Source organism: Vigna umbellata, chromosome 1 (genome assembly GCF_029865625.1).
Source record: "Vigna umbellata cultivar VRB3 chromosome 1, Vumbellata_1.0, whole genome shotgun sequence".
Taxonomy (NCBI): domain Eukaryota; kingdom Viridiplantae; phylum Streptophyta; class Magnoliopsida; order Fabales; family Fabaceae; genus Vigna; species Vigna umbellata.
The window spans coordinates 101846450-101862984 of NC_142165.1; the positions used below are offsets into that span (position 1 = coordinate 101846450).

General features: G+C 31.3%; 2 protein-coding genes across 2 annotated transcripts; both read left to right on the forward strand.

Annotated features, from left to right (window-relative positions):
• The first annotated feature begins 874 nt into the window (after window positions 1-874).
• LOC124824129 (transmembrane 9 superfamily member 11) lies at window positions 875-3534 on the forward strand. The gene is made up of 2 exons (XM_047296503.2): window positions 875-1078; window positions 1285-3534. Exon 2 carries the CDS (start codon window positions 1308-1310, stop codon window positions 3282-3284), a length of 1977 nt encoding a protein of 658 aa, XP_047152459.2. The 5' UTR covers window positions 875-1078; window positions 1285-1307; the 3' UTR covers window positions 3285-3534.
• Window positions 3535-9347: 5813 nt separating this feature from the next.
• On the forward strand, window positions 9348-10449 carry LOC124824136 (uncharacterized). Its single transcript, XM_047296515.2, has one exon. The coding sequence runs from the start codon at window positions 9436-9438 to the stop codon at window positions 9979-9981; it is 546 nt and encodes a 181-aa protein (XP_047152471.1). The 5' UTR covers window positions 9348-9435; the 3' UTR covers window positions 9982-10449.
• The last annotated feature ends 6086 nt before the right edge of the window (window positions 10450-16535 follow it).

A 16535-nucleotide genomic window follows, 5' to 3' on the forward strand; every position in this document is an offset into this window, starting at 1 on the left:
TCAAATGTAGGTTGAATTGTTTTTAAGTTGACTAAACAATGAATGAGAATAAGTACAATTTTTAAGTTGAAATTTTTAGGTAAATAATCATAAATAATATTAGTGGATACTTCATAGAAATTACAATCGGTATTCTGTGTTTATTTTCTGTTAATTAATTACATGTGCAACACATTTAAAGTACAGTATTTGTTAACAACAAATTATATTTTTAAAGATTCCTATTAATAATAATAAAATAGATCAGGTTAAAAGGAATACTTCATTCACGTTTAAAATTTATACGATCACTTACACAGATAAATAAATAAATATTATTTAACTGCTGAAGTATATACTTTTATGATATATATAGTTTTAAAAAACATGTTATTTTTGGTAAGAATATATTCCTTACGATGTTAAATCGATATTTTAATAAGGTAGTTGACCCTGTTAAATTATTTAAATGTTGGAAAATTCTTTTTCTGTCTGTATTAAGTGCATGAGAGATGAGGTGATTTCTGAATACTGGGACGTCAGAAATGCTAACATATTATATTTAATAAACCCTATTCTTCATTTAGTGTACCGAACTTATAAATTTATAATTTAACTATAAAAGTAATATATTAATAGTGTTCCTCGTAATAAATAATACCAGTAACACTATTGTTAATTCTGACTTTTGGAATGTATATAACTCAAGCTTTTATTCCGCTAGAATAAACCATACGTTATGACAATAATAGTAAGAAGTAATTAATACGCAAAAAACTTGTAATTTAATAAAGGATATATCTTTTGTATTCTTTAATTACGGATGTTTATTATTATTTGTACGGAAAAAAAAACATAGATAAATATACAAAAGGGTAATATAGTAATCGAAGGCATGAGTTCTCATGAAAATGAGATTGAGAACAGTGAAAGAGAAGCAGTGCGAGGGAGAAGAAGGGAAAGGAAGCATATAAATTTGCAGTTCCCGGGTTCAACGCCCTCTTTTCACCGTTTCGCGTGTTATTTTTTTCTTTCTTTCCATAAATTGTAGATTCCTCAAACTCAATTTCCACGCCGATTTTCTTCCCTCTGCCCTCTGGTGAGTGAAATCCACATGCATTTCAATGGCTTTTTCCTTTATATATACCTGCATTTCGTCTTTTAAGTCCTGCCATGTTGTAAAGTGCCATCTCTTGCTATCTGCATTCTCCCAGAACTGAGTGCCTTGTTAGAGCTTCTTTTTTTTTTTTCCTTTTTTTACTTTTCATTTTGTGTTGTTAACATCTACCTATATGGATCTTTCAGATCTGACGAAAAACCGTCCAAAAATGGAGTCTTGTCGTGGATTTAGAATGTGGGCATTCGTTTTGATGTGTTTAATGTTTCAATCGGGAAATGGGTTTTACCTCCCGGGTAGTTACCCTCACAAGTATGGCATTGGGGATGAGTTGTGGGTGAAGGTGAATTCTCTCACTTCAATTGACACAGAAATGCCGTTCAGTTATTACAGTCTACCTTTCTGTAAGCCTGAAGGTGGTGTTAAGGACAGTGCTGAGAATCTGGGTGAACTCCTTGTGGGGGATCGAATCGAGAACTCGCCCTACAGGTTTAAGATGTACACCAATGAGTCTGAGATATTTTTGTGTCAACTGGAAAAGCTCTCCGGTGATCAGTTTAAGATTTTGAAGAAGAGGATTGATGAGATGTATCAGGTTAATTTGTTACTTGATAATTTGCCTGCCATTAGGTTTACCAAGAAGGAGGACTACTTGTTGAGGTGGACTGGGTACCCTGTTGGTATCAAGATTCAGGATGTGTATTATCTGTTCAACCATCTGAGGTTTAATGTTCTTGTCCATAAGTACGAGGAGACCAATGTGGCACGTGTTATGGGGACCGGTGATGCGGCTGAATTGATCCCCACCATTGGTAAGGAGGGATCTGACAAGCCTGGTTACATGGTTGTTGGGTTTGAGGTCATACCTTGTAGTATTCTGCACAATGCTGATTCGGTTAAAGGGATGAAAATGTATAACAAATACCCCTCACCGATCAAATGTGATCCCTCCACAGTGGCCATGCCAATCAGGGAGGGGCAGCCGGTTACATTTACATATGAGGTCACCTTTGAGGAGAGTGATATCAAGTGGCCTTCTAGATGGGATGCCTACTTGAAAATGGAGGGTGCCAAAGTTCACTGGTTCTCGATCCTGAATTCACTTATGGTGATCACTTTTCTTGCTGGTATTGTTCTTGTTATCTTCCTGAGGACTGTTAGGAGGGATCTGACCCGATATGAGGAGCTTGATAAGGAGGCACAGGCACAGATGAACGAGGAGTTATCTGGCTGGAAGCTTGTTGTGGGAGATGTTTTCCGCGCACCAACAAATTCTGCTTTGTTGTGTATAATGGTTGGGGATGGAGTTCAGATTCTGGGGATGGCTGTTGTGACAATTCTTTTTGCTGCACTTGGATTCATGTCACCAGCATCTCGCGGAACACTCATCACAGGTATGCTGTTTTTCTACATGATACTTGGTGTAGCTGCTGGTTATGTTGCAGTTCGGCTATGGAGGACGATTGGCTATGGTGATAAAAAGGGATGGATTTCAGTGGCATGGAAGGCTGCTTGTTTCTTCCCCGGTATTGCCTTTTTTATCCTGACAACCTTAAACTTCCTATTATGGGGAAGCCACAGCACAGGAGCCATTCCATTTTCACTGTTTGTTATTCTGATTTTGCTCTGGTTCTGCATTTCTGTTCCCCTTACTCTTATCGGTGGCCTCTTTGGAGCAAGGGCACCTCACGCTGAGTATCCAGTTCGAACCAATCAAATCCCTCGAGAAATTCCCAAGCAGAAATACCCATCATGGCTCATGGTTCTCGGCGCCGGCACCCTTCCATTCGGTACCTTGTTCATCGAGCTCTTCTTCATCATGTCCAGTATTTGGATGGGTCGTGTTTACTATGTGTTTGGATTTCTCTTAATTGTTTTGATTCTTCTTGTGGTGGTGTGTGCCGAGGTATCTCTAGTTCTAACTTACATGCACCTGTGTGTGGAGGACTGGAGATGGTGGTGGAAATCATTCTTTGCCTCTGGTTCTGTTGCCATATACATCTTTTTGTACTCCATAAACTACCTTGTATTTGACCTCAAGAATCTCAATGGGCCTGTTTCTGCAACTCTTTACTTGGGATATTCCTTATTCATGGTTCTTGCAATCATGTTGGCTACAGGCACAGTTGGATTCCTTTCCTCGTTCTGGTTCGTCTATTACTTGTTCTCTTCAGTCAAGTTGGATTGAAGACTCTTCACAGTAAAAAAATGAGCTCTACCAAACAACAGTTTTAAACAGGAAGGACCTTCTCAAATGTTCAGTTTTATGTTACTTTATTTCTGTTTGTTTTACTAGGGAACATAGCAAATTTCATAACAATAATTTTACCCAGTTTTGCTTTATTCGTTGTTAGATATAATATCATTGTATGATAAATTGGAATTCTGAAGTTTATACACTGTACTTGGCCTTGCAGTTGAGGAATTTAATTCTGATACGGATCATCTTGACCATCATGCAAAAATTATATTTTCATTCATTCATTCATACGATTACTTTTCATTTTACTGTGATCTTTTGTACTAGTCTGCATTTAATCAAGTACACGTTAATTAATTTTCTTTTTTTGATACTCTTGAGAAGTATTGTATGCATTCCTCATAATCCCATGTTTGTTTTCCCACCACAATTTCCCTTTTCTGCAATAACTGATTAGAGAGAAAGCACTTTTAAATTCAAACTTTAAAATCATATTCAGGTAAAACTCCCATTACTCTGCACGTAAATGAGAATTATACTTCTGAAAAGGACCTTGATCCTGTTATTTTTACAGCACAGACAGCACATAATAATGACGTCGAAAGTATGAAAGAGGCAAAATAAACTAACTTCTAATCCGTTCTTAGAGGAGATTTATTTAACTTAACCTTCTTATTCTTTTGTCTACAAAGATTATTTCCGAATTTGAACCTGTGTGATCAAGTGGTGACTGTTAGAACCATTAGAAGAAGACATGTTGAACAATTTCAATCAAAATTTATTTGTAAATGGAAAGTGTTTTGGAGAAGCCACAAGGAACACGAATGTTTTTTAATTTGTAAACATTATTCAGATTATTTTAAAAAAATCCAATAAAAAAAAACAAATTAGTATAATAGTGTGTTTATAAATTAACTCGTATATAGGTTAATGGTAATTTTTTATGTAATTTTTTTGTTAAATTTATGTCAGATATAACTTTTAATTATATACTATTTAAACAAAATTGACATTCGAGAGTTTAACAATCATATGTCTTAATTTAAAAAATTTATTAAAAAAAATAAAAGACAAAAACATGGAACTAATCAAAAAGCATATTCAAGACAAAAATTGAAAAACACAAAAAGAAAATCCATTAATAACACAAAAACAAAAATGAAAAATAACGGGTTGATACCAAAAAAATTGAAAGATGTGTGTCCAAATTTTTAATTAAAATTTTCATGGCAAATAAGGTATTATCCGACTCTTTTTTTATTAAACATGAGTATTAATAAGAATAACATTCAATTGGATATATATATATATATATATATATATATATATATATATATATATATATATATATATATATATATATATATATATATCAATACATATTCGGTCATCATTCTATCTAATTTAAATTATTTTCTTTATTTACATTACACACATTTTTTTGTGTATATTCAAATAGTATAATAGTATACTATTAGTTTTGGTGAATGAAATTGATTTTAGGTCTTACATTTAATTTTTTTTTATTAATTTTTAATATTTTTGTTTATTATTTATTTTTTCGCATAAATGGTTTGACTTTAAGTTTTAAGTGTTCAATGCTTAAGTAATAGTTTAATATATTTTTTTCTCTCTGTCATTTCATAATCTTTATTTATGTATGAGAAAAATATTTTATTATAATATAGATAAATGAATTAAAGAGACATTTAAAATATTTTAAACTTGAATATTTCTTGTTATAATTTTTTTAAAATATTTTTTTAATTTTATTAACTTTGTTTCATTAATATTTATAAAATTAACCAATATTTTGTGTAACATTCCAAAAATATAGTATAAAATCATATCATAGAATACTCACAATTAACAATATTACAGTTCAGTTCTGAAAGAAAAATTGGTACGCTTATGGCCGAACGGCCTTACAACAACACTCCAGAATTTAAAATTTTCAAAACGAAAGACTAAACCGAACGGTTCCAAAACTATGCTTACACCGAACGGTTATACAAAATAAAACTAATTCTAACAATCGAACGGTCCTATGGTTCAACTTTAACGTTCACTTCTTCCAAAGCCTCTTCCAACAAACACTCGTCCCCTTCTGCTCACATCCACAGGATGATCATTGCAACAAGAAGAATAATCGGGCGAACAACATGACAAGACAAAAAAGTAGGGTAAGCTTATGTAATTTAATTAATCCAGTAAAACATATAATCCACACAAAATCTCAGATTTAATAAAATCAATAGGTCAATCATGCAACAACCAATCATACATTTCCAACAATAATCGAACGGTAAAACATGCAATGAACGACCACTTTACTCTGACTGTCTGGACTGTATGAATTATGTGTAGCTACGACGTTTGTGCACCTGGGTGATGTAATAGTTGGGATGCCCTCAACAGCTGTCACCCGAGGTTAGTCCGTTATATCTCGCCCAAGTTCACCTTATGGACTAGGACCTCCTGCCATTCTCACACATGATTTACTCCTCTCTACTTGAGAATGAGTAATCACAGAATATCAGAATAAACGCCAGCTAATCATAACTACATTCATACTCTACCTTTCAATAACCAATCCTGAGATATTCCTCCTTGGAATACTCCTTCATATCCATATTATTTCATTCATATCACACTTTAAATACCATCATACTTAATCATCAATACAGTCAAACCGAATCAAGAAAACAAGATCTCATCTTAGAACAGAACTGAAAGAGATAACATCAATCTTAGAAGCAAGACCGAACGAGAAAATACTTTTTAGGCTAACATAACCGAATACATAGTGTAAGACCAAGCGGTCTTTCCCTTATCCACAGAACAGGACCGAACGGTCCATACTAGGTAAGACTCATCAGAAGCCGAACACTTATGGTAATACTGAACGTCTACTCGCTACTCAACAGTTATGACCAAACGGTCTTTACTAGACAGAACTCCAAGAATGTACGGAATACTATAGAATACATATAATTAGACCTAACCGAAAATCATGAAAGCTTTTATCAGAGACCTAAGAGTTTAAACCGAACACTACAAACTAGTGTCGAACACTATTGAGCTTGGCCGAACACTCTTAATACCTAATGCAGATATATTACGAAATATATTATAAGACCGAGCGCTTAGTTCGAAACCGAGCACTGCTGAGACCGAGCGCTTGGTTTAAGCACTCTAAAATTACACAACAGGTATAAGTTGGTTAAAAACACTAACATACGAAAATGCTTATTTATGAAATGGGAAAAATAATTATAGGATCAAAGACTTACATTATCTGTAGAGTAACCTAACTAGACTGACTATTAAATGAAAATAGAAAACTTTTAATTGATAAAACTCTTAAATTTCAATTATACTCAATAGATCACCGATCGGTCATTGACTGAAATTCTCTCTACAAAAGGAGAATTCAGTCCAGACCGAATACCTAATGGAAAACCGAACAGTCAAGAGTGACTTTCTGAGACAATTACAAAATACTGCATATTTAAGCTCAGACCCTATTCATACCCATTTCGCACCATGTATAAACCATCACTCACATACATACAATCATACAACAACATTAATACTTCATATCAACCAAATAACTAAACAAAACATCATACAAACATGTCAACATTCAAAACATATAATCATAATTAAATTACAAGCTTCCCTTACCTCTAAACTCAGCCGAACGCTCACGATTGCAGTATATGACTCACCACTACCAAATCTTATACACTTAGAGTTTCCCGATTTACGAAGCTAGACCAAATAAAAGACCAGAATTGCTATCATAATTTCATAGAAGAAGATGATAAACTCATGCAACCAAAAACTTGGCTTGCATGTGGCAGAAAACAACCGTTCTAAAGAGAGAATGAACTTACCAGTTCAAACTAACACTTGATCAGTGCAATCAAAAACTCTTGACACCAGGAGAACTCAGATGTGGCCTAATTGTTGATCAGAAGAAGAAAAATATGAGAATTTGTAGAGAGAAGAATGAGAATTGTAGAGAGAATGAGGAGAAAAACTCAGAAAGTTTGGATAGAGAAGATGCATGCAGAAGTGGCTCAAAATTTTGAAAATTTTTCTTATATACTACCGTCAACAAATCGATCGGCCACTCAGCTCTGCACACCTGTCTTCCACTTTCTAAATTTTTAAACCCTTTGGCTTCCACTAATTACTGATTTTAATGGCCCTGACATTTTGGCTCTTATGATATTTTATTTATTTGTAATTGTGAAATATTTTATATAATTTTTTTACTTTTATTCAATTTTTATTTGATTTTATAATTTAAAATTTGATGGAGATAGGCTAAAAAAAAGGTAAATACCAAATCTTCCAAAGAAAACAAAAATTAAAGATTAAGTCATTTTTTTTAGATATGAGATGATTAACTAGTGAATTTTTTTATTTTGAGGAATTTGTTTTTTTAGTATTGGAGTTTAAAGTATGAAATGATTTTCACAATGGAAATAATGATTTTTTTTTCGTGGTTCCTCCATTTTTTTCTTTTTTATTTTTTTTTTATTTAATAAAAATTTTATGTAATGATAATTATGTCTAACATGAGCTTATTAAAAAAAATATTACACCATAATAAATATAATTATTAGCATAACATCACACAAATCTCATTAAATTTGATAATTAGCATACATATACACAAATAATAAATTAAATATCACATATTTTTTCAATTAGCTTTATTTGTCAATGAGTTATCATTTTTACATTTTTTTATCAACCTCTACTTATAAACAGAATGCATCCTTCCATAGAGTTTCTAGTGGATCTCATATACTCACTTTTACTTTTTTATATTTTATGAACTCTTATTAATTTAAGTTTCAGATTATCTTTTGTAGGGATTTTTCTTTATTCCGTAATAAGATGTATAGGGACAATTACCCAAATTCTCTATACAGACAAAAGACTTATTAGATTGTATTAACAATTTTTTTATAATATTTTTATGCTGATATTTGAAGTAAGAATTTAATAACTTTTAGCTTGAAAATTAACATATTTTAATGGAATCGTCTCCTTTATAAAATGTGTACTATGCAACCTCTCGTATGTAAGAACAAAACATTTGACGGTATTTTTTCACGACTGAAATCACAATTTTAACTAAATCGATCAAACTACGTTAATAATAATTATAATTATTATAATGGAGAGAAAACATTTAATGCAAATAAATGCAAAAGTAGTAACCGATTATATCTAGACATCCGTTAACTTTTGCTTAGACGTTAAAAAACACGTCATCGATTGTGTTGTTAAAGGATGACTAATTGAGGAGAGGAAAATTAATTTATATTAGAATCTTTACTTTCTGTAAGTTTTAAATAAGTTGTATCACAAATCTTAAAATTCATAGGATTTTAAACTATTTTTAAAGGTATAGATAATTTATTAAATTTGTTTATGTTGGAATATTTACTTTTTAGTCATTTCATTTGTAATATTAAATTTGTTAAAGGTATAGATGTCATTTCATTTAATTGTTAACATGATTAAATAATTTGTACTAAATTTTCATATAAAGGTGATCTATCTGAAAAAAAAAAATCAATGTTGTTAACTATTGTCCTCTTAAGAAATTATGCAGATATTTTTAGAATCATGTTAAAAGATTAAAAAAAAACACGTCTCACATAATCTCTTTAAATTTTTAAAAAAATGTTATTAAGACATGATTTCACAAATAAAGAAGTAAAAATTAAGTTAGAGCAGAAGTTAGAAACTGACACCTGTAAACACTGCAGATATTTATGTACGTGAAGGATTGGGATCACGTGAAAGGTTGGAAGGCGGTTTCCTACCTGAACCGCCTACCAATCCATCATTCAAAAAATTTCCGACACGTGTCCAAAAGAAGGGTGATCAAGCATACGCAAACCCCACTGGGTAACCTGTAACCCAACCAGCCGGTAAAGGGCGGTTCAATCCGGCACACGCCATTCATAAAATAATTCAAAATCCCAACCCCTACAGCTCTATAAATAACCATTTCTGCCCCTTCTATCTCCACCTTCAACTGTAAAAAGAAAAAGAAAACTTCTCGTTTTCTTTCTCTGACGCTATAACGTGTTTCGTTTTCTCTCTAGAAATGGGAACAGCTATCCTCCGTTCCCACGATTGCCTCCAAGGTCGCTTTCTCCCTAATGAAGCCTTCGCCATAGCTACGTCACGCGTAGCGTCGCGAAGAAACTCTAACCCTAATAACAACCATGCCTTCGCCTCCTCCGCCAATCAAATACGCCGCCGGAAGCGGAGTCCGGTCATTGATCGAGATCGCCATCGATCCTCCGACCGATCGACGGAGAATTCTCCGTCCTCGGCGAACCTCGTCATGGGACAAGTTAAGATCCTGAAGCGGGGCGAGAATTTGAGCCTGCTGAACAATCATACCGAGGTTAGATCGAAGAGGGAGACGGGCCTGGATTTGTTACTGGGCTCCACGGTCCGATTGGGGCCCGATCCTTTAACCGTGAAGAAGCAGATTAGGGTTTCGGATCCGAACAACGGCGTGTACGCGGGATCGGCGTTCGTTTCGTCGCCGCATCCGAGTTCCGTTCCGGTGCCGGGATTTTTAGGACGTAACGGCGCGGCCACCAGTGATTTGCGGCGGTTGCTGCGACTCGATTTGGAATGATTAGTTCGATGATTTCGGTGTTTGCTTAATATTTGTCTTCTACTTTGGAATGATTAGTTGGTGTATGATGATTGCCCGTATGGTATCTGATGCGCTTCCTTTATTTTTTCAAGAGGATAGCCGCAGGGTTCGGGCACGTGAAGAAGAAGCGGAGAAAGCAACGCGTGAAGGTGGTAGGAAGGATATTTGTGCTACAGTTTCTGAAAGGGGTTAGTTAGTTAGGTAGTGTCGCCGTTAGTTTTAACTCTGTTAAAGGTAAAAGGGGTTGGGTAGAAGAAATGAGAATGTTGGTCTCATATATGGGAATCCTGAATATGTAGTTAATGGGGGTTTCGTTTGATAGAAGCAAGTTTGATGTTTGTTCTGTGTTTGTTTGTGTTTTTAGGGGGTGTTTGTGTGATGCTCTTATTATGATACTGATACAGTAGCTGTGAAACTTATGTTAGTAATGAAACGAAGTTCCTAGTATTAGTGTGTCTTTTTCTCTTGTGGCTAGTGGAATTGGACATTTGATTGAAAACATTTGTGCCCGTTTTTTACTTGATTTGATGGTTTCGGTGCAGATCAGTGCTGTGAAGTGGCGTCAAGGAAACTCGGGGTGAAGTGCTCTGTCTCTGATTAAATGTTATATTACATGTTTTGATTTCATGGGGAGTTTAGTGAGTCTAACTGGGGTGATGTCTTTTTGGGATTACAGTAAGATCTGTTTTATATGTTGATTTTATTTCACAAACACGCATTTTCAATTTAGTAACCTGAAGGGGAAATTACTTTCAAAATGTTTGAACACAGTGCCGAAAACCCTTGGATTGTTCTCCGCCATTTTGTCCGTGTAGAGAAAATTTGTTTACTTTCATTTGTAGGTGTCTTAAGGTAGAATTGTCAGTTTGATCTTGAGCTTCTGCACAATTACATGTCACAAATTATAATTGAAGTTCCATTGTTCCCCACTTAACATAGGGAGACTTGAAAGCCGCAAAACTCAGTTAATGAAGCTAATTAGGGGGTTAGGACGGCTTTAAAAACTTAGCCCACAACCTATGTAAATGTTCAAATAATCTTCTAAACCAAGTTATTCGAGAATTGAAGTGTTGAATCAAATGAAGTTTTCTTTTTCTTTGTGCACCACAGTTGACTATATTTTATTAGGCTAAAATCACTTCTCTCGGTCAATTTCATGTTGCATATTTTTTGCGATTTATTTACAGTGACTAATTCACTGTATTGTTTTAAGAATTTACAGTTCATTGTTTATATGTTGTTCATCTGTTAACTTGCGCTGTCTGAAAGGTAATTGCTACATTGGAAATATACCTTTTAGCTGAGTATTCTTATTACTCTGATCATGATGATGATGCTATTGTTGTCTCCAAAATTCCAAGCTGAACTTTACTCGACGCTGATAGTTGTGTGTTCATACAGAAGTAGTTATTTCTAGATCTGAAAATAAACTGTTAAAGATGAATGTAAGCCAATTCTTCTCTCATTTTCTTGCAAATTTTCGTTCCTATCTTGGATTAAATCAACATAAGCAATCAGAAGCTTGACAATCTGAAAAAAAGAAAAACATCCCATCTATTTCCCTAATTCGTGACCATATAAAAAGAAAAATTTGTAAGATGGTGGTGGGAACAATTTATCATATACATGGTTTCATATCTTTCCAACTATCAAATCACGGGGATTTCTTTTTTGCATCCCATATTTTGTTCTTACTTACACTCATAGATACGAAAATTTCTTCTGTGATATGCATTTTATGCACCTGCTCATTTTCATGGACCCCCAACAGACTATCTCCTTAACTTCACCGCACTCCCACTTCCTCTGCAATGGTATGAATGGGTGCCTAAGGAAGTGTTGCGGAACACCACACTGACTCCACCAACGCAAAACACAAGAACAGGTTGGAGGGTTAATGTGGGGTGCAAGAAGCAATTCCATAATTGTTTTCTAAGTCTCCCCATTACACTGTAAGAGTAAAATATGACCTTCAAAATTATTGTATTTTTATATTAATTTATTTAAAAATTTTGGACTATCCATTTTAGACTCATCCTAGATAAATGTATTAAAGAATATCCGTTTCTAAATTAATTTGTACTATTTCGGATGAGATTTATTATTTTGGAATAGTGTTACATCTGAATAAATCTATCCCAAAAGTTTCTTTCTAAAATTAAAACTTTTTACTTTTAAGCTTAGCTTCTGAGAAAGCATTAATAAACAAGAAAAAAATTTAAATAAAATTATTTAGAGAAGAATAATTAAACTAAGGAAAAATTGAATGTATTTATTTATTGTTAATACATTTTTTATTTTAGTAATATTGTTTTTATTATATATAATAAAGAAATATAGAATTATTAATAAAATATTAACATCATAATTAATCATGTTTTGTATAAAAAGCAAATATAAACATAATTGATTCTATTTTTAAAATAATTAATTTTATAATTAATATTTATGACATCGTTTAACATGATTTTCTGTACAGAACTTTATTATTTGTCAAGAAAGTTGAAAGATTCATTTTTCATGTTTTTCAGTAATTATATATAAATAGTTTTTCTACAAAAAAATAATAATAATCCTTGTTTCTTTTTCTTCAGACTTTTTCCTTTTGCAGATACAAACACATCTGAAGTGTTTTTGGACATGGCGAGTCTAATGAAGCAAAGGACAGCAGCTGAACAAGATAGAGAGACACATGGCAGTGACCACTTTTTAAGAAATATTCATCAATCATAAATCCTCAAGAATAAAAATATTAAAACTTAATTTTAAATTATAAGTTTTATAATAGGCTTTAGAATATACTTTTTCTAAAATTATAATGAGTAGTCTGGAAACACATTTCGACAATATTTTTTAGATAAAATAAGAATTTTGGAAACCCATTTTTTTTTATTTTACCTATAAAACAGAAAAATTATGGAAGTACCAAAAAACAATTTCAAAAGGATTAACAACCAGAAAATTACAAGAAAAATTCTAAATGATCCCTCTCCTCTCTTTGTGCTATAGTTTGTCCATATAATTTTAAATTGGTTGATATCGAATTGTTTTCCGATTATACAACTTGAAACTTTTTCTTGAGTCACAATTTTTTTAAATCAATAAAGATCTTATTGTTCTTGTACATAAATACTAAAAAAAAAATGTGTAGATAAATGTAACATGAAAAATGAAAATTGCATACCAAATGTATATTTATGACAATATTAAAATGAAAAGATGAATATAAAATTAAAAAATAATTGAGATATATTTTATTGATAATATGAAAGATAATGTAGTTAGAAGTGAGGATGAGATATTGCTTGTGTCTTTTGTTATTATTTTGTTCAGCTTATAAGAAAATACGTATTAATTTTGGACAGAGTAATGATATATTTTTTCGTATTAATATTTTATATGTTTTATAATAAAAAAATTATTAATAATGTGTAAACGGTAAAGTGTGATATTTGATAAAATGTAAATAAAATAAGTTTATTAGAAAACTTATTTAGTATATTTTAAAAAATATATATTGTATTTATTTTGTTATATAAATGAGGTCCACACACATTTGTTTTTAATAAAATTAATAAGGTGATAATAAAATACTAATGTAATCTTAATGGATTATTTTAATAAGTCAAGAGTAGGTCATCTTATTAAATAAGGATAATGATACTTTGATAATATTTTTTTTGACAACATTTTAATATTGTCTACGTGTCATTTTGTGATTGGTCCAAAATTACTCCACAATCAATGATAATAATCATAAACACCAACATGAACTAATCACATAATGACACACGTAGATGATGTTAAAATGTTGTCAAAGTATCATTATCCATTAAATAATGACATTGACATTCATGTAATGGAAAAAATGGTAGTTGCTCAATTGTTAGGTGATGCAACTCAACTTTGAACAGTGATCATGTTCTCATTTTCTTTGGTTGGAGATATTCAACTCATATCTCTCCATGCTTTTACATTTAATGTGAAAGACCGAAAGAGACTAACTGAATCTAAACAAAAAACTTAAATTATCTTATTAATATATTAATTTTGATTGATAATTCAACACAAAGGAGTATGAAAAGTTAGATAAGAATTTGGCAATCAAAACTTAAACTACAAAAAGAATTATACTTTGTAGAAGCATATGCTATTCTTAGCAATTCACTCAAAAGTGTAATGTTCCGGTGGAGAAAGAAATTTAATTTTCTTAAAGTTCATTTTAATGGGTTTGTATTAAATTCAAATTGGATTTTACGGTTTAATTAGATTCACATTAGATATAAACTAACTTTTTGAGTTTTGAAATTAAAAATTAAGATGAGTCAAGTTATAAAATATTTAGTTAAGTTAAAATGAGTTACAACAAGGTTGAATTAAGTTGATTCAAATATGTTTGAATATTATTTGAGTTTAAGTCAAGTCAAGCATAAAGTATATTATATATAATTATGTCAGAGTCAAATTAAATTGGGTTAAACTTATGTTAGGTTGAACCAAGTCAAATCCAAAGGTTAAGTTATGTTAGGCTAAACTTAAATTATCTTATTAATATATTGATTTTGATTGATAATTCAACACAAAGGAGCATGAAAAGTTAGAAAAGAATTTGGCAATCGAAACTTAAACCCCAAAAAAAATTATACTTTGTAGAAGGATATGCTATTCTTAGCAATCCACTAAAAAAGTGTAATGTTCGGGTGGAGAAAGAAATTTAATTTTCTTAAAGTTCATTTTAATGAGTTTGTATTAAATTCAAATTGGATTTTACTTTAATTAGATTCACATTAGCTATAAACAAACTTTTTGAGTTTTGAAATTAAAAATTAAGATGAGTCAAGTTATAAAATATTTAGTTAAGTTAAAATGAGTTACAACAAGGTTGAATTAAGTTGATTCAAATAATATTTGAATATTATTTGAGTTTAAGTCAAGTCAAGCATGTAAATTATATATAATTATGTCAAAATCAAATTAAATTGAGTTAAACTTATGTTAGGTTGAACCAAGTCAAATCCAATGGTTAAGGTATGTTAGGCTAAACCTAATCTCGTATTAAGTCAAGTTTAAGACAAATTATACTGAGTCTATTTTAATTAAGTTGACTAACTTGAGTTATAATGAGTCATAAGCTTGTAAGAATGGTTAGACTATAACTATTTAGGATGAATTACATGGTTCTTAGGTGATGTCAAGTTGAATTAAACTCACATCAAGTCAATTGGAGATAATTTACATTATATCAGGTTAGGAATGCTTATGTCAAACTGAGTTGACAAAACTCAAGTCAAGTTGAGATAAAACGAAGTTAAGCCAAATTAAAGTTATCAATGTTGGGTTGTGTGAATCTCGATCTAACTTCAATTGGGTCAGGTCAAACTAAGATCTTTGAGTTATCAGAGTACACATTGGGTCGAGTAAACCTAAGCCTGTGTCAAGCATAACTTAACTAGTTCTGAATTTAAAAGACTCATGTTAAGTTAATTATATTTAGGGTTAAATATGTTTTTAGTCCCTAAACTATTGGCCGTTTCTGGTTTTCGTCCCTCTTCCAAAGTAAGGTACAATTTGGTCCTCATTCTTTAGAAAAACGTTCGTTTTAGTCCTCAAAATTTTGTTTTTAGTCCTCGTTTTAGTCCTCAAAACGTTCGTTTTTTCGACTAAAACGAACGTTTTTTAAAGATTGAGGACTAAATTGTACCTTACTTTGGAAGAGGGACGAAAACCAGAAACGGTCAAGAGTTTAGGGACTAAAAACATATTTAACCCTTATATTTATAATGACAAACTAAGTTAAATTAAGTCAACAAAATTTATATTAAGTTGGAATTAATTTAATTTTAATTCAATTTTGGTCATGCAAGATCTAAGTTGGTTTGAATCAATATAAATGTATTCATATTTAATAACTAACATTTATTCGATTGGATTAATATAATATTATAAGTGTTTTTTCTTAAACAAATGTTTGTAACTATGTACATGTATACTATATATCATATTTACAACCTAGTATAAGGAATCTAGTACAATAACATCACTTAAAATAATACTAATAAAAATCTATAAAAGGAGTTAAAAATATATACAATATAAGGTTTAAAATAGTAAAAGAATTAAAATAAAACAAAAGCAAATATAAAAGACACATTGATTGATTATCCAACTGTTCCATAATTGAATTATTCATTTAACTATCAAATGATTATCGGTCACTTAATTTTTCAAATAGATTTTAAGTTAATTAAATAATTCATTAATTAATTTATTAAATTTGTTCAAACCAATCGAACAATGCATTGATTAATTCGTATAAGTAAAATTCTTATTTAGACTTGAACAATCATAACAATATAAAATCTTTATTACTAAGCAAACTAGTATATAAGTTAGAATAAATTAATTAATCAATTTATTTAGTTTTTTTTCTTCATAATTCAAGAAAAAAATTTTAATTACTGCATTCATTACTATAATCGAAGTATGAATATAACGCGAATTACACATGTGCATGCGAACAAAGGAATATTAGA

Coding starts and splice junctions, on each gene's coding strand:
- LOC124824129 (XM_047296503.2), top strand. CDS start 1,308: ATGGAGTCTTGTCGTGGATTTAGAATGTGGGCATTCGTTTTGATGTGT.
- LOC124824136 (XM_047296515.2), top strand. CDS start 9,436: ATGGGAACAGCTATCCTCCGTTCCCACGATTGCCTCCAAGGTCGCTTT.